This window comes from Coregonus lavaretus (genome assembly GCF_964263955.1).
Source record: "Coregonus lavaretus genome assembly, contig: SUPER_35_unloc_3, whole genome shotgun sequence".
Classification (NCBI taxonomy): domain Eukaryota; kingdom Metazoa; phylum Chordata; class Actinopteri; order Salmoniformes; family Salmonidae; genus Coregonus; species Coregonus lavaretus.
Genome location: NW_028167179.1, coordinates 979,613 through 997,650, shown reverse-complemented (window position 1 = coordinate 997,650; position 18,038 = coordinate 979,613). Strand labels below are relative to the sequence as shown.

The window sequence follows — 18,038 nt, the reverse complement described above, 5'->3', positions numbered from 1 at the left end:
TGATATCGTATATTAGCACTCACAGCTTTCCAAGAAAACACAACTTGAGACATTTATGGTCTGTTTACATATATTTTAGAGGCTATTTATACAGAAAATGTATAAAACCCTGCTTATTACAGTACACATAAAATCTCCTATTCATGATCAGTATCTTTCAAGCGCAGAGCAGACTTGTTTAGAAAGAACAGTGTGTTAGCAAGAACAGTAGAATAAAATACAATCACATTACTTTATTCCATCTGCATCACCTCAGTAAGGTAAATATTCAACTGTCCTTTATCTAGCCTAGGTTTACTGTCTCTCTAAAAACAGGTATTTACTCAAGCCTGTTTCAAATGACAAGTTAACAAAGGGTTAATGAGGGGTATTTGGTTAATTACCCTCCTAAACAGAAGTAAACAGGTTGTATACTCTGACCCAGTTTGTAGAGACCAGTCTGTCTGGAATATCAAATACAGGTGCACTTTAGGTCATAATATTTCACCTCAGTCATCACATGACCTGAAGGTACCTTACAGGCCATTTACGGCCTATAGGTCAAGGACTGTAGACTAAAAGGTGCTGTATGGTCAGGCCTATAGGTCAAGGACTGTAGACTAAAAGGTGCTGTATGGTCAGGCCTATAGGTCAAGGACTGTAGACTAAAAGGTGCTGTATGGTCAGGCCTATAGGTCAAGGACTGTAGACTAAAAGGTGCTGTATGGTCAGGCCTATAGGTCAAGGACTGTAGACTAAAAGGTGCTGTATGGTCAGGCCTATAGGTCAAGGACTGTAGACTAATAGGTGCTGTATGGTCAATCCGACGTCTGCATTGGCCGTGCTGCATTTACGGTGATACGGCCTCTGCAGAAGTCAGGGCATTCATACTTCTTGCACTTAGCCAAGCAGCACAGAGCAGTTCTGAAGGAAGTTGTCAGGGAAGTGAGTTTATGTTTATACTGGACCTCCCGCCCTCACCTAACGCCAACCAATTATGTCAATGCGGAGCTATACAGAGCCCTCCACATTGTTACAACATTTGAGAGGCGCACGTCGATGTGGTATAGAGCTTAATTTGACGTCTGCGTGCCTCCGGAGGCTACGCTATTGCGTCACACCATCCATATGGCGCTTTCCGACCACATTTTCGGTTCAAGTATAAATTGGCTCTTAACCCAATGACATGGTGACGTACACTCCCCTAAGTATTTATTTGGACAGTGAAGCTAAAACTTTTAATTTGGCTCTATAGCCTACTCCAGCATTTTGGATTTGTGATCAAATGTTTCAAATGAGGCGACAGACAGATTATGTTGTGCCCAATAGAAATGAATGGTAAATCATGTATTGTGTCATTTTGGAGTCACTTTTACTGTAAGTAAGAATATAATATTTGTATGAACACTGCTACATTAATGTGGATGCTACCAAAGATCATACCCCCCAAGACATGCAACCTCTCCCCATTACCAATAACAGGGAAGGATAGCATGATATTTATGCCTCTGTAACTTTCTCACTCATCATGGTAGCATCTACATTAATGTAGCAGTGTTATTATTTAATTACCTACATTATGTTATTTAAAGTTATCCCTTTGGAGCGCAATATCACGTTGTTAAAAAAATATGCCTAAATTGGGCATGCCCATCAATTGGGCAATTGAAGGCATCTAGGGCTTATGTTAACTTTGACTGTGTTTAATTAAAATAATAGACCTTTAAAATGTTGTAGGCAACATTGTATGCAACATTATCGGCAAGTAACTTGATTCCTACTGTGCCAAAGCGATTTAGAGTTGTTAAACGGGAGTGACGAGTGTGTTGATATAACGGTAATATTGTCAACAACAACAAAAAATATTGTAAAATAATATTATGCATGCCAACATATTAGGCGATAATTAAGAGAAGGCAAAGTGATCGTGTCAGGCGAAAATTATAAACATTGCAACATTTGATGTACAGTCACATTCACTGTGGTTGTCTGAAGCGTGCTAAAGAGTTCACAGCTGGCGATGCCTCATCGCGATTGGTTATTCCCCATAATTTGCAACAATGTTAATGAGCGTCATCACTATCTTTCCTTTGCGGTAACTCAAACTATCATGATTACCAGTTGAGAAACTTTTATGAGTTGATTTTACTCCTGGCTCAAGAGTTTGTCTGGAAAGTGTCTTAACATCATCTTAAAACCTACTCTGAGCAGGGAGATTCTTTGTCTTAAAAACAGGTTTTTATAGGATTCCTAGGACCTTTTCTGAGATGCTTTGTGGATAGGGGCCCAGCACAAAGAGTCTGAGAAAGTGCTGATTGAGGATCAAGTCTTATTATGATCTAAAAGACAAAACTGATCCTAGATCAGCACTCCTACTCTGAGAGGCTTTGTGGATATGGGCCCTGACCTAATACCATACAGACAGTAGTTCACAGTGGGCTCACCTCAGTGAGACTGTGTGTGGTCCTGTGCTGTTCAGCTGGTTCCTCTGTGGGTTCAGGAGGAGGTGTAGTCTGGTTGTCCTCCATGACCATGGTCGCCTCAGGGTTCCCCAGACTCTCCTCACACTCCTCCTCCTTCACCAGCAGCACCTCTGGACCCTCCTCCTCCTGGAAGAGACAGGTGATACAGATAACACAGACATACACTCCCTCAGGTACGTACACACAGATAATAAACACACTTTCAACATGGAATGTTTACCCATCCCAACTACGTTTGAGTCCTATACTGTAGTTATAGAATGACTTCATTGTTGTTGAACCCATCATGGTGGACATAAATATGATGATGTGGGTAAATATAAGTCAGCAATGATAAGTCATCATCAGACAAACCTGACTATGTTGGTGTGTACAGTAGCTGTTTGTAAGTGTGTGGGTATATTTAGTAAGTATATGGTTATAAAGCGCTGTCAGGTGTATACAGATCAGATGTGATGTATACTAAAGAGTCTCAATGAAAGTCTTAGAATGAAAAGTCCCATTTTGTGTTTATTAAACTTAAGTGTTAATTACACCATATGAAAACCACACATACACGTCTCAATTAAGTCGTTGAATAGAAGTAATGAAATAGGCATTTGTGAACATCATATAGCCTACACAGTATGAACACAATATGTAACAGATTTGTAGGCTTATATATGCCAATGTCTGGATGCAACATTCTTCCCAGGAATCTTGTTATTCCAAATGCATCTGTGGACCTTTTCTGCTGAAAATCCAGGGTTTGATCTAACCGTCAGAAGCTATCGAGTGGAATGGTTACTTTCTATGTTATAGAGGAGTGATTTTTCTGCTGGTGTATCCTCAGGTAGCTCCTCTCTGAGAACCTCTTCCCGCAGTGCGTACAGGTGAACGGCCTCTCTCCCGTGTGGACCTTCAGGTGCATTTTCAGGTGACCAGCCTGGGCGAAGCGCATGTGACACTGGGTACAGCTGTAGGGTTTCTCCCCAGTGTGCACCCTCTGGTGCCTCTTCAGGTTGCCAGCCTGGGTGAAGCGCATGTGACACTGGGTACAGCTGTAGGGTTTCTCCCCCGTGTGGACCCTCTGGTGGATCTCCACCTTCTGGGGGCAGCTGAAGCCTTTGTTACAGAACATGCAGAGGAACCGTTTATCTTTACTATAAGTAGCTTCCTCTCTCTGAGCCTGGGCTCTAGCCCTGTCGTTTGAGTTCAATACCTGATCGAAAAGGACGCTGCCATGTGATTCGGAAGGCCCCATCGACGCGGACACTGGATCGCGATCCCTGAGCGTGTGTAAAGGATAGTGGATAGCGACATTTGGATTTGTCTCCAAACTTTCCCTGTAATCTAAGAAATCTCTGCCCTGTGAGTGTCCATCTCCTAGGTGACTATCTGCATTCCATATGGGAGGAACGTCACCCTCCACTTTCACTTTATCTACAGCCATACCCTCCCCTGCCTCATATAGGCACCCTTCAGAGTATACACTTCTACTGCAACGGTTCCAGTCCCCTCTAGATAGATCAGTCTGTGTCTCTAAACCCAAGGGCATGTTGCTAGTGTCCATTTCTGAAGTGTAAGAACAAGACGGATCATTACCAGTCGCTAACGCGTCACCTGAATCGGGATTGGAATGAACCGTCCTCGGGCTCAGGTTTCCATAAAGTAAATACTCCGAGGCGGGAGCAGGAGGACAGCCCAGTCTCCCCAGCCCAAGTCTCTCTGGGTCTGACATTTGGTCAGATCCTGTGTGTAAAAGCCTTTGTGTTACAGTTGAAGTCTCTGTGTCGGTCTCTGACTTGAGGACGGCGTTCAGTGTTCCACTGACCTCCGTGATGCTGCGGCAGGTCCTGGGTTGCGATGGGGCGGTGGTGGGTTCGTCCGTGGCTACAGGGCGTGCTCCAGCTGCTCCAGTCTGAATGTCTCTGCTGTGCAGTGTGTCCTCATCTCCTTCAGACCTCTCCTGCTTGACCCCAGGACCTGCAGCCTCTACATCTGCAGACTGACACAAGAAGAGAGGTGGTTATTACCGGTACATGAGTTGAATTGAATAACAATGGCATAGGGAAGTCTCACAAGCCCCCCTATGATGAGAATGTACATGTAAGCAAGTGAATAGCTGAGGGGAGCCTTTCTGAAATAAACGGGCCACCAAGTAACTCATGTTTTATGCAACACTATTACACTAACCTCTATCACGATAATGTGCTGGGTTGAGGTTCCACTCCCCTCATCAACAGTGATTGGTTGGTCATCTCTCAATGCATTGTGTCCCGCTGGCTTCACAATGCTCCTGTGGCCTCCAGTGAGATGTCCTTCACCTGAGAGAGTGATTGGGAGAAAAGAGGCTGTTAGTTTAGCTACTGTCAATACTATATTGTACACTATTGACAGTTTTTGGTATGTTGTACACTATTGACACTGTCTAGAATTGGCAAGGCTGTAAGGTAACACTATGCATAATTTATTGATATACTATTTATTGATCGATGTATTGTTTGATGAATCACATTGTTTTAATTGAGTAAATAATAAGAAATGCAGTAAATCAATAATCTGGTTTGAAGATAATTGTGTCTTTGCCCAAGATAGCCAAGTAATCAGGGGAATTATTGCATACTATCGAAAAAATGACCTACCTCTTGCCATGCCTCTGTATCGGTCGAGGATCTTGACACTTGGGCGACTGGCGAGGACTCGATTTGTCCTCTCTGCACGCTCCCGTGCCACCTTCAGTTCCAGTAGTTTCCTCCGCAATGCCCTGTTTTCTTTCTGGCTTTGAGTTATTTCCAAACGAAACACTGCATAGTCGTCGTCTACGAGTTTACAGATCTCTGCCACGGCTGCATTCGCTAGCACCTCCATGATGGAGGCTATTTGAGTGTGAAAAACCATACAGTTAGCCATTGTTAGCAGCTAACTAGCGTTACCTATATAACATCTATCAGCTAAGTCCTGAATTAAGTATGTGATGCTGGGCAGTTAAATTAGTAATATTTTTAGTTGGGTGTTAATACACGCCTAAATAACATTAAAACGCTAACGTGGGAATTGTTCTTGGACACTTCCTTTCCGTAAAGATTATATATTATATTGACAAGATAGTCGAGTGACCGCTCTAACAATGGAAATACATGTCCTCAACGAAGAAAGGCAGGCGGGAGCATTAGGTGGGAGCATAGATATAGAACATAGTATATCTCTGGGCGGGAGGAGTTGAGATCAAGTGGGACCATTCTAGACGATGAGCGGGCATATACGCGTGTGAACAACGGGTACAACTAAGTCGTTTTTCTCAGTTGCCTGAATGCCACGTGCGTCCACTTATATCAGTACATTTGTAACAGCCTAAACATTACGAAACTTCTACTATTCGATCAAATAAGCGTCACGTAATTCGTAACACTCCTAGACCTTATCTCACGAGGCCCGATTTTGGGCGGTGTAAATTCTCTCGCTTCGCCTCTTCCTCTCTGCTTCCGTTTACGTCATCTTCCTGTGAGTTTCCGGCAGACTTGACGCTGTGTTGCTGACTTTTACAGGCCTGCGTGTGAATTGCACATTATGTCACAGAAAAGAGGGGGGAGGATAAATAAATCGTACCACTATCTAACCCTAAACATATACAACAATATACCAATACTTTAGCCATACCAGATCCTACTCCAGGCCAACAGCTGCTGCCACTACCACATCTATTTTCTGGGATTTATACTCCATCAGTGCAGTACAATTAATAACCATAGCAATAAATCCTATCTTACTAAAACTCAACCTCTCTGGATCTCTCTTCAGACCTACTCACGGGGGGCTCCCAGTCAAATCACTCACCCTTGGGCTATCTACTCTCTCCACTGCCTCAGCATAGGAAACGTTCTGCCCCACTCAAACTCGTTTCTCTCTCACAGAGCACTTCGTATCACCAGCTGCATGGGTGCCTCTACCCCATTCATAGACGCTAACTACCTTTATCGCCTATTGATGATAGAACCGATGTTTGCAGTACGGCTTTGGAAACATAAGGAACGTAACTTTCATATCAGCGCCCCCCCCCCAAAAAAAGTTACATTACTACAGGCCTTCATAGGGTTAGGATAAGTGTTATCACACGTCCATATCTCAATGTTACAGCACGTGTTTACAAAAGTCAGAGAGACCACCTGTGCCAATTAGCTATCTAGCATGCTCCGAACACCTGTGTGTAACGGAAGAAGGCTGCCAGAAACGTGTAAATGAAAATACTGTCGGCTGAAACTGTTTCTAGAACCGCATCGCAATTGAGAATCGATGTAGACTTTTTAAGAGTACATCTTGGGCTAGGGCGCCCCCACAGTTGACACACAGTGCATTCTCTATCCTTGTCACTAAATTATGTCATGTTTCATGTTTTGTGTGGATCCCAGGAAGAGTAGCTGCTGCTTTTGCAACAGCTAATGGGGATCCTAATAAAATACCAAATAGCAAAACACTGTGATTCAAGTACACTATGAAACCATTGGAGTTCATTATATGTGTTAAATTAAGTATTATGTTTTGTTTCGACTGAAATAAAGTGTTAAGTTGCGTCAATTCAAATCTGGTATTAGGAACAAAAGAGGTCAATACAGCTCTTCTAAAATAGACTAGTATTTTAATTAATGCAAAACACTTCAATGGTAAATATGATGTTCATATATACGGGTCCACTGAAATACCACGCAGGGCACTCAGAGAACTGATCCATTGTTCTAAGTTCTTCTCCAAATACTCTGACAGAGATAGTTCCCGCTCCCTGCTGGCCAATCAGAGTAGAGACTGAGCGTGTTTTAGAATTACTCAGCCTATCGTTGGTGCACAGGCTGGTCCCAGGCCCTTGGCGCTTCACTGTTGCCAGGTGTTTAGTTGTTTTGCAACTTCAGACATAGTCTGTTCCTCTCCACTGTAGCAGAACACATGTCCTTGAGCACGGTTTAACAAAGAGGCAGTGTGTATGTGTCTGTGAGAATCACAAGTCTGTCTCACCCTACTCCCTAACATTCCTCACATGAATCACAGCTTGTTATGTTAAACAATTTATATCAGTACAGTACAAACCTATTATGTTTAATCATTAATGCATTCTTTCTAAGCTAGGCATCACATCTAGTTATAAGAAAATAGATCCCCACAATCCCCCTTTTCACACCCACTGGGTGTGAACCCAAAATAAGAAAACCCAAAATAAGAAATTTCAGGGAAATTTAGGATTCCCCCTATTGACACCCTCTAGGGTGTCACTCATTAAAATACAATACAAACAAAAATAATCACACTTTTATTAATAGGCAATAATGATAATAAAAAAGCCTTCAGTCCTTCCATCTACACCCAACTTGCACTAGGTTGGCTACCAGCCACCCAGGAACTTCAAACCTTCACATAAGGAAAGACAAACATTCACAATGGTTAACTTGATTAATAAAGCATAAAACACACAGATTAATACATTTTGGCCCCATTTAGACACCCTCTAGGGTGTCACTCCACCACCACACCAATAACAAACCAAGGGTCATCCTCAGTCAACTTCATCTCAGTGTCTGCATCTCCTTCTTGAGCCCCTAGGAGGGGCATCATACCAGCCGTATGCACAACATCTGTAACATACTTTCTCAGACAAGGAATTACACAGGCAGTGCAACACATTAATATTAGAAACATAACTACTAGGGTCAGAAATCCAGTAACCACCAATGATGCGAACTTAAAAATTCTGTAGACACCACCCCTTTCTGCCTGATCTAGAGCCAACCTCTTTTTACTAAGTCATAAGAGTGAGATGGCGGATAATTGTTCAAAAGATCCCTTCTGTTGCATCCCTAGTCCAGCCAATAAATCGTTGTTGGTCGTAATAGATATAATTAATCCAATTCACAATTTTGTTTATTGTCACCTACCAAAAGAACGTGGTAGTAAACCCTTCCCCTAATTGTTTCATAGCTCGGTATCCATCCGATAACCCCCTTGGTATCCCAATCGCATCCATCTAAATAGGGCTATTCTCCTTCTTGTTAAAACTCCTCCTACATCTGTTTAATCATTGGTTCCTGGTGACTAATTCTAACTAGCTGAATCAGTAGAACCAGGGCGCATGTATCTAGCCACCCCTTTTGGAATTCTCTGCCTTACACTGCCTTTACTGGCACACGCCCACCACACATCGGTTACAGGGGCTGTAAGGTTTAGAATTCTCTCCTGTGCTTCCAAACTTAAGTCACCAATTGATAATTGGTGATGTCTTTGTTTCTCTTTACCCCCATCTGGATGTTCAGTCCCCCTCGGTCTCATATCCCCATCCCCAAGTGTATTTAAACACTTGAGTCTAGGAACAATCCGCCGTGGGGGCCAAACACGAATATAATAGGATTTTATAATCCCAATTTTCTTATTGACATGTACCCCACCCGTTGGCTACGTCCCTAACCCTTATTTAGAATCTGACAGTCTGCCCTTCTCTGACTCCCATTTTGTAGGCCACTCGTCCTTGACGGTCAGTATGTCGGGTCGCTTCTCTTCTCTTTTACTTCTTAACAATGGTAAAGGCATAGCATAATTGGTGGTGGATCTTGACATATCAAGACCATTACCGAGACTATGATACAACCCAAGTTATCCATATTCCCAAAAACCGCCAACCCTCTCCTGTCCTCAGTCTTTCTGCTTGGTACTACCCCATACTCACACCTCTATAAACACCCCACAGTGATGAAAGGTCGGGGTAGGGGATCTTCCTTAACAGAGGTTACCCCCAGACCCTATTGGTTTCAGTTCTTCTCTTTAACTCTGTGTGTGTTCAACGGTGTTGGCATGTGGGCCTACCTTTTTGCAGTGGGTAACGTTGACCCAAGTGGCTCTCTCAGCTATTCTAATGGCAAAGGCAGTGACCAATATAACCTGATAGGGCCCTTCCCAACAGGCCTGCTTCCAGTTTTTTCTTCTTTAGGGACTGGATGCTCACCAGTCACCTGGTTAGATGGAGTGGGTCACCTTCTCCTTTAGTTCACCTGTGGGGCACAAAACCTCTGACATACGGGTGTGGTTAATAAACTATCTTCACACATGTTCAGCTCTCAATTTCTATTTCTGACTTTTTTCTTTTTTCTAGACTGTATCTAAAACATATATATTTTTTAAAAGTATTTTGTCCTCTCCTTCGTATATATTTATTATTTAATCCTACCATCTCCTATAATCCTACCATTTATTATTTAATCCTACCATCTCCTATAATCCTACCATCCCCCCTTTGACACATGTTTTGCTCATGTGTCAATATTACCACCTACCTAAACAATCACTTAGGTAATATTGGTAATTTATCATCCAATTGCCATCCCTTATTTTTATGTTTGAGACTGTCCCTTGCTTCTTTATTGCTCCTATCTTCCTGACCTCATTACTAAATAAATGATCTAGGTAATAGCTGTTTCGCATTAGATTGTGCCTTCCTCTGATTACTGCAGCTCATTGCATTAATTTAGTTTCAAATACCAACTTGTTGTTTATTAAAGCATACTAAAAATGAAATTTAAATGACAACATTTGATAATACCTCAATTTACTTCTATCCTGTAAAAGTAATCTAAGATAAGTACAATTGACTAGCAACAGGTATCCCTCATTCAGGGAAAGCTCTCTCTCTCTCTCTTCTGTTGTTTTATGGTTCAAATCATATATATTATTACCAAATTATAATCTTCTTCACACTTTACACAGTATTATAAATTACCCTCAACTTAGTAAAATAAACTATCTTAAAGTCCTCCTCTCATGCCTTTAGAATTTACTAGTGTGGATGATTAATTAACACCAGAAAGTTAAAACAGAGTTCAGAGGCAATTGAAAGTATTCAACGAACTGTTCCATCCCATAGTATACCAAACATTACCATTATTCTAAATATTTTCATAAATGTTACTTATCCCAAGTGTTCATTAAGTCCTCATGACATTCATTCTCATAAGAAATCATATATACCCCAAACTCAGCCAAAACCGAAAAACTCCATAAAATTCACTGTGCGTGCTCCTCCAAGACCTATCACCCTTGACCTGCTGAAAACCCCCCAAAATTGAAACAACAAGGCTTTATAAACATCATACTAGGTGTGTTGTTTTTTGTTTGAAAAACCCAATTTGAAAAACAACAACCACAAATAGCCAGGCCCCACTTAAATACTGCCTAACTTCACTACTGCTCCCCCTAGCCCTGGGCAACATTCCAATGAGATAAGCTAATTCTCTTTCTCCTGGTTATAATTGTGCTGGCGCTATTCCCCCAGCACAACAGCCAAAGCCACTTGCATCCCCTGGTCCCCGTAACGAAAATAAATTATCGTTCTAGAATTCACCAACTATTTGCATACACCACTGGCGTCAAGCAACCCATCGAATAAAGTAATAACAATTAGAATTTATCAAAGCACTGCCTTCCAGTCAAGCATTCAGACCACTTGAAATCCCACAGCTCAACCCAACTCGCTTGACTGTCTCTATTTTTTCTCTCCCGCTAACCAGAGCCATAAATTATTCTCCTTTGTCCTCAACTCAATTTTCACAGCTCTATCGCCATTTCAGTTCGCTATTCAATTTCTTTAACTGTTCTCTCTGATTAGGCCCTAATTAATAAAACAAATACTTGCTATCGTTGATAAGCATACATTTAATGATATTCCTATCATTTGAACTATCTCTCACCCCTCCCCTTGCTCCTTCCTACACAACGGGGATGTCAAGGGGTGCTGAAGGTGGGTGTGGTGCAGGAATCAAGCGCAGGACGCAGAAGCTCAGTCCAAAAGACTTTAGTGAAATATTCACGTAGTAAATGAGCACAATAAGCCCGGAGGCGAAATAACGGCGCACACAGGCGTCAAACAAACGGCGCACAAACATGTGCAAAAACCTCTCCAAACACTGGAGGGAAGTACGTAGCTCAAACACCAAAACAGAAGAGCAATCACACACAAACACAGACACACACAACGAGAACTAAATAGGACACTAACGAGGACTAACTAGACACAGGTGTACAACATCAAGACAAAACCAAATGAACATGAAACATAGATCGGTGGCAGCTAGTACTCCGGGGACGACGACCGCCGAAGCCTGCCCGAACCAGGAGGAGGAGCAGCCTCGGCCGAAACCGTGACAGTACCCCCCCCTTGACGCGCGGCTCCAGCCGTGCGCCGACCCCGGCCTCGGGGACGACCAGGAGGACGCGGAGCAGGGCGCGCGGGATGGTCCCGGTGGAACTCCGACAGGAGAGATGGGTCTAGGATGTCCCTCCGCGGCACCCAGCACCGCTCCTCCGGGCCGTACCCCTCCCACTCCACGAGATACTGGAGACCCCCCATCCGGCGTCTTGAGTCCAAGATGGACCGAACGGTGTACGCCGGAGCCCCCTCGATGTCCAGTGGGGGAGGAGGGGTCTCTCCTATCTCACCTTCCTGGAGTGGACCAGCTACCACCGGCCTGAGAAGAGACACATGGAACGAGGGGTTAATATTCTTATATTCAACAGGTAGATGTAACCTATAACACACCTCGTTCAATCTTCTCAGGACTTTAAAAGGCCCCACAAACCGCCGACCCAGCTTCCGGCAGGGCAGGGGTAGGTTTCTGGTAGAGAGCCAGACTCGATCACCGGGTGCGTACACCGGCCCCTCACTGCGGTGGAGATCGGCGCTCGCCTTGTGACGACGGACGGCCCGCTGCAGGTGGACGTGGGCAGCGTTCCACGTCTCCTCCGAGCGCCTCATCCAATCATCCACCGCAGGGGCCTCGATCTGGCTCTGCTGCCAAGGTGCCAGAACCGGCTGGTAACCTAACACACATTGGAAGGGGGTTAGGTTGGTAGAGGAGTGGCGAAGAGAGTTCTGGGCCATCTCGGCCCAGGGAATGTACTGAGCCCACTCCTCAGGCCGGTCCTGGCAATACGACCTCAGAAACCTACCCACATCCTGGTTGACACGTTCTACCTGCCCGTTACTCTCCGGGTGGTACCCTGAGGTAAGGCTAACCGAGACCCCCAAACGCTCCATGAACGCTCTCCATACTCGGGAGGTAAACTGGGGGCCTCGATCAGACACTATATCCTCGGGTACCCCGTAATGCCGGAAGACGTGGGTAAATAGGGCCTCTGCGGTTTGTAGGGCAGTAGGCAGACCCGACATAGGGAGAAGACGACAGGCCTTAGAGAACCGGTCGACAACGACCAGGATGGTGGTATTCCCCTGAGAGAGGGGAAGGTCTGTCACAAAATCCACCGAGAGGTGGGACCATGGTCGTTGTGGAACGGGCAGGGGTTGTAACTTACCCCTGGGCAGGTGTCTGGGCGCCTTACACTGGGCGCACACCGAGCAGGAGGAGACATAAACCCTCACATCCCTGGCTAACGTGGGCCACCAGTATTTAGTGCTAAGACAATGCACTGTCCGGCCAATACCCGGATGTCCAGAGGAGGGTGACGTGTGAGCCCAGTAAATGAGTCGATCCCGAATCTCGAGCGGAACGTACTTCCGACCCTCAGGACACTGTGGAGGGCTGGGGTCGGTACGCAACGCTCGCTCGATTTCGGCATCGACCTCCCACACCACCGGTGCCACAAGACAAGACTCCGGTAGTATGGGAGTAGGCTCAACGGACCTCTCCTCCGTGTCATACCGCCGGGACAGCGCATCTGCCTTACCATTCTGGGACCCAGGGATGTACGTGATTTTAAATACGAACCTGGTGAGAAACATACTCCATCGAGCCTGGCGAGGGTTCAGTCTCCTCGCTGCCCGGATGTACTCCAGGTTCCGATGGTCAGTCAAAATGAGGAAAGGGTGTTGAGCCCCCTCAAGCCAATGCCTCCACACCTTAAGGGCCTGAACTACAGCTAACAGCTCCCTGTCCCCCGACGTCATAATTACGCTCCGCCGGGCTGAGCTTTTTTGAGTAAAAAGCACAGGGGCGGAGTTTAGGTGGCGTGCCGGACCGTTGAGAGAGAACGGCCCCTATACCAGCCTCAGACGCGTCCACCTCAACCTGAAAGGGTAATGCGGGATCCGGATGCGCCAGCACCGGAGCCGACGTAAACAGGTCCTTCAGTCTCCTAAAGGCCCTGTCCGCATCAGCTGACCACTGCAGGCGCACCGGACCCACTTTCAGAAGGGACGTGATGGGAGCTGCCACCTGTCCAAAACCCCGGATAAACCTCTGGTAGTAATTCGCAAAGCCCAAGAACTGCTGCACCTCTTTGACAGTGGTTGGGGTTTGCCAATTACGCACAGCGGACACACGATCCACCTCCATTCTCACCCCTGACGCGGACAACCGATAACCCAAAAAGGAGACCGACTCCTGGAAAAACAGACATTTCTCTGCCTTGACATATAGGTCGTGCTCCAACAGCCTCCTCAATACACGACGCACCAGGGTTATATGCTCGGCTCGGGTAGACGAGTACACCAGAATGTCATCAATGTACACGACCACCCCTTGCCCCTGCATATCCCGGAAAATGTCATCTACGAAGGATTGGAAGACTGATGGAGCATTCATCAACCCATATGGCATGACGAGATACTCGAAATGACCTGACGTGGTACTAAACGCTGTTTTCCATTCGTCGCCCTCCCTAATGCGCACCAAGTTATACGCGCTCCTGAGATCCAGTTTTGTGAAAAACCGCGCTCCATGCAATGACTCCGTCATGGTCGCAATCAGAGGGAGTGGATAACTGTATTTCACAGTAATCTGATTGAGACCACGGTAATCAATGCACGGGCGCAACCCTCCATCTTTTTTCTTCACAAAAAAGAAGCTCGAGGAGGCGGGAGAAGTGGAGGGCCGAATGTATCCCTGTCTCAAAGATTCGGCTATGTAAGTCTCCATAGCTTTACTCTCCTCTTGAGACAAAGGATACACGTGGCTCCGTGGGAGCGCTGCTCCTGCCTGGAGATCAATCGCACAATCCCCCTGTCTATGAGGAGGCAACTGCGTCGCCCTAGTTTTACTAAACACGAGAGCTAAATCCCCATATTCAGGCGGAATGTGCAGTGCGGGCACTTGGTTTGGACTTTCCACCGAAGTCGCCCCCACGGAAACACCCAGACATCGCCCCTCGCACTGAGCAGACCACCCATCGAGAGCCCTCTGTTGCCACGAAATAGCAGGGTTATGGGTGCTTAACCAGGGAATTCCCAGCACCACTGGGTACGCAGGAGAGTCGATCAGATACAGCTGTATAGTCTCTTCATGACCCCCCTGCGCACACATCCTAAGTGGTGCTGTGATCTCCCTAATCAACCCCGACCCCAACGGGCGGCTATCTAAGGCATGAACGGGAAAAGGTTTGTCAACACGTAGGAGAGGGATCCCTAAATCTAAACAAAACTTTCGATCAACAAAATTCCCAGCTGCGCCTGAATCTACTAGCGCCTTATGCTGGGAATGAGGTGCAACCTGTGGAAAGCAAACAGGTATACAAAAGTGCGCAATAGAGAGCTCTGGGTAAGTGGGGCGTCTACTCACCTGGGAGGGCTCCCCAGTGCGTGGCCTGTTGTCTTCTCCCCCGGAGAACCCTCCCCAGCACCTGGCCGCAGTGTGCCCTCCACGACCGCACTTGGTGCAGGAGACAGGTCCCCTCGGGCTCCTCCTCCTCCTTTCTCTAGCGCCGGCACCCCCGAGCTCCATAGGGCTCGGCTTGGAGGTGCCGGAGGGGGGAATGGACGGACCCCCCTCGGGACGTCCACGGGTGGCCAGCAGGGTGTCCAGACGGATGGACATATCGACCAACTGGTCGAAGGTGAGATTGGTATCCCTGCAGGCCAACTCACGTTGAACGTCCTCCCGTAGGCTACATCGAAAATGGTCGATGAGGGCCCGTTCATTCCACCCTGCGTCCGCCGCTAGAGTCCGGAACTCCAGCGCAAACGCCTGTGCGCTCCTCCTCCCCTGTCTCAGGTGGACTAGACGCTCCCCCGCCGCTTTGCCCTCAGGTGGATGGTCGAACACGGCCTTGAAGCGACGGGAGAACTCGGCGTGGGAGATGGTGGTGGCGTCCATCTTCCTCCACTCGGCGTTGGCCCATTCCAACGCCTTGCCCGTGAGACAGGAGATGAGGGCGGAAACACTCTCGTGTCCCGAGGGCACCGGGTGTACAGTGGCCAGGTAGAGCTCCACCTGCAGGAGGAACCCCTGACACCCGGCAGCTGTTCCGTCATACGCCCTCGGGAGCGAGAGCCGAATCCCCCTGGGTTCCGGACCTGGGACTGGTGGACCGGCCGATGGGGTTGGCAGGGTAGGTGGAGGTGTGGGTACCCCTCTGGCCTCCCATCGGTGCAGGGTGTTGATGACGTCCTGTAGAGCGGTCCCCAGTTGTCGTATCTGGCCGCGGACATGCTCCTCGAGCGACTCGGGCGTGACTGTTGATCCTGCTGATTCCATTCAATCGGTGTGTGATTCTGTCAAGGGGTGCTGAAGGTGGGTGTGGTGCAGGAATCAAGCGCAGGACGCAGAAGCTCAGTCCAAAAGACTTAAGTGAAATATTCACGTAGTAAATGAGCACAATAAGCCCGGAGGCGAAATAACGGCGCACACAGGCGTCAAACAAACGGCGCACAAACATGTGCAAAAACCTCTCCAAACACTGGAGGGAAGTACGTAGCTCAAACACCAAAACAGAAGAGCAATCACACACAAACACAGACACACACAACGAGAACTAAATAGGACACTAACGAGGACTAACTAGACACAGGTGTACAACATCAAGACAAAACCAAACGAACATGAAACATAGATCGGTGGCAGCTAGTACTCCGGGGACGACGACCGCCGAAGCCTGCCCGAACCAGGAGGAGGAGCAGCCTCGGCCGAAACCGTGACAGGGGAAGGCGCAAGGGGACCTTGTAACATATTTTCATAGACCTTTCTAGAATACTATCTAATTCAACCTTTCACATTTATCAATCCACATAGTAATCTAGGTCTATAGCCCCAATGCGAAACCTTTACCCACTGTCCCTACCTGTGTTCGAACCCGGGACCTTTAGATACATTGCCAGTCACCCCACACATTCCGCGATGCTTTCAAAGCACGCCAAACAACCACTTCCATGTCGCACAACCAGCCACGTCATCACTCCCGACTAGCCAGTCCTTTCATCTCAAACACGAAATCCCCTAGTAGCAAAAATAAAACACACTCTCAAACAGCGTTCATAATAGTGTCCATAATACTTCTCTATTCTCAGTAATTTAACTCTCACCTCATTCAGTAACACAAAATAATGCTCTCTCTCCCTTCACCCATACCAGCCGCCGAATTCACTCATACACACAGACCTCACCGAAATGCCACCGAAATGCCCAACAAAACATAATAGTTCAATGGAGCCCCCTATTGGCTCTCCACTGTTTATACATTACTTCCATACCCACATTAGTTATGGTCCGATTACCCATTAAACCTTATCACATGATCAAACAACGGCACAACCTTAAACTCATATGGGGCGGCAGGCAGCTTAGTGACCAAGAGCGCCGCGCCAGCAACCGAGAGGTCGCCGGTTCCAATCCCTGAGCCGACCAGGCGAAATATCTGTCGATGTGCCCCTGAGCAAGGCACTCAACCCCAATCGCTCCCATAAGTCGCTCTGGACCAGAGCGTCTGCCAAATGACTGTAAATATTCTCTACTTTCTCACCCATGACGTACGTTTGGGTGAGAAAGTTCATACATATATATCGTTAGAAATGTATAGGTACCTCTCAAACAATCGCCCCGCGGTGTTCCCAGCCAACTCCCAATCGACACAAATCCCCCCCCAGTCTCTCCTGACTCTCCAAAAGCCACACTCTCGCTGTCTCCAGCCCCTCCCCTCACGTTTCTCCCTCCTGTGTCCAGTCGGAACAGGTTGTGTCTGTTTTTCGTTTTAATTGGTAATATTCGTCCGTTATTTAATTATTTAAAGTACGTCTATCTATTTATTTAAATCAAATTATTCCCACCTAATTAGTTAAAGTCGGTGCATATTTATATTTCAACGATAAACCAAATTATTTCAGTCTAATTATTTAACCAGTATTCTGCAGGCTCAAACATCAAACGTTAAATTAAATAATAAACCAAATTGCTTCAACTTAATTATTTAAAACCAGTATTATGCTATGTCAAACATCAAACATTAAATCAAATAATAAACCAAATTGCTTCAACATAATTATTTAAAACCAGTATTATGCTATGTCAAACATCAAACGTTACAGTTCAATCATATCAGTTCAAACGTTTCAGTTTAGTCATACTAGTTATTCATTATTTTACCTTTATGTTCCCAATTGTTATTAACGGGTTATACGGTTTAAGCAACCACAAACCCAACAGTTATTCACAAATTATACAGTTTGGACAGCCACAGAAGTCTTTAATTCCTAATTAGTTTTTTATCAAGGTATACAGGTTTATTAATTTTAGTAACCCGCATTCACTCTTTTATTTCGTCTGCAAACACTATTTTATTACACTGGGATCATTCACACTCTCATGCATACGACACCCTATACTTTAAAGTGCTCCTCCGATC

At 46.1% G+C, this 18,038-nt stretch overlaps 1 protein-coding gene across 1 annotated transcript; it reads right to left on the bottom strand.

Moving 5' to 3' along the window:
- Positions 1 to 2,948: 2,948 nt before the first annotated feature.
- On the bottom strand, positions 2,949 to 5,523 carry LOC311110334 (uncharacterized protein). Its single transcript, XM_084188879.1, has 3 exons — positions 5,087 to 5,523; positions 4,638 to 4,768; positions 2,949 to 4,449 (listed from the first exon to the last, which is right to left on the bottom strand). The coding sequence occupies exons 1-3, from the start codon at positions 5,352 to 5,354 to the stop codon at positions 3,253 to 3,255; spliced, it is 1,596 nt and encodes a 531-aa protein (XP_084045005.1). The 5' UTR covers positions 5,355 to 5,523; the 3' UTR covers positions 2,949 to 3,252.
- Positions 5,524 to 18,038: the final 12,515 nt, after the last annotated feature.

What these genes read in the sequence shown, in the direction of transcription:
- LOC311110334 (XM_084188879.1), bottom strand. Translation starts at nt 5,354, where the DNA reads ATGGCTAACTGTATGGTTTTTCACACTCAAATAGCCTCCATCATGGAG. An exon ending in ATACAGAGGCATGGCAAGAG is followed by an intron (nt 4,769 to 5,086) that starts GTAGGTCATTTT and finishes TCACTCTCTCAG; the next exon opens with GTGAAGGACATCTCACTGGA. An exon ending in AGCACATTATCGTGATAGAG is followed by an intron (nt 4,450 to 4,637) that starts GTTAGTGTAATA and finishes TTCTTGTGTCAG; the next exon opens with TCTGCAGATGTAGAGGCTGC.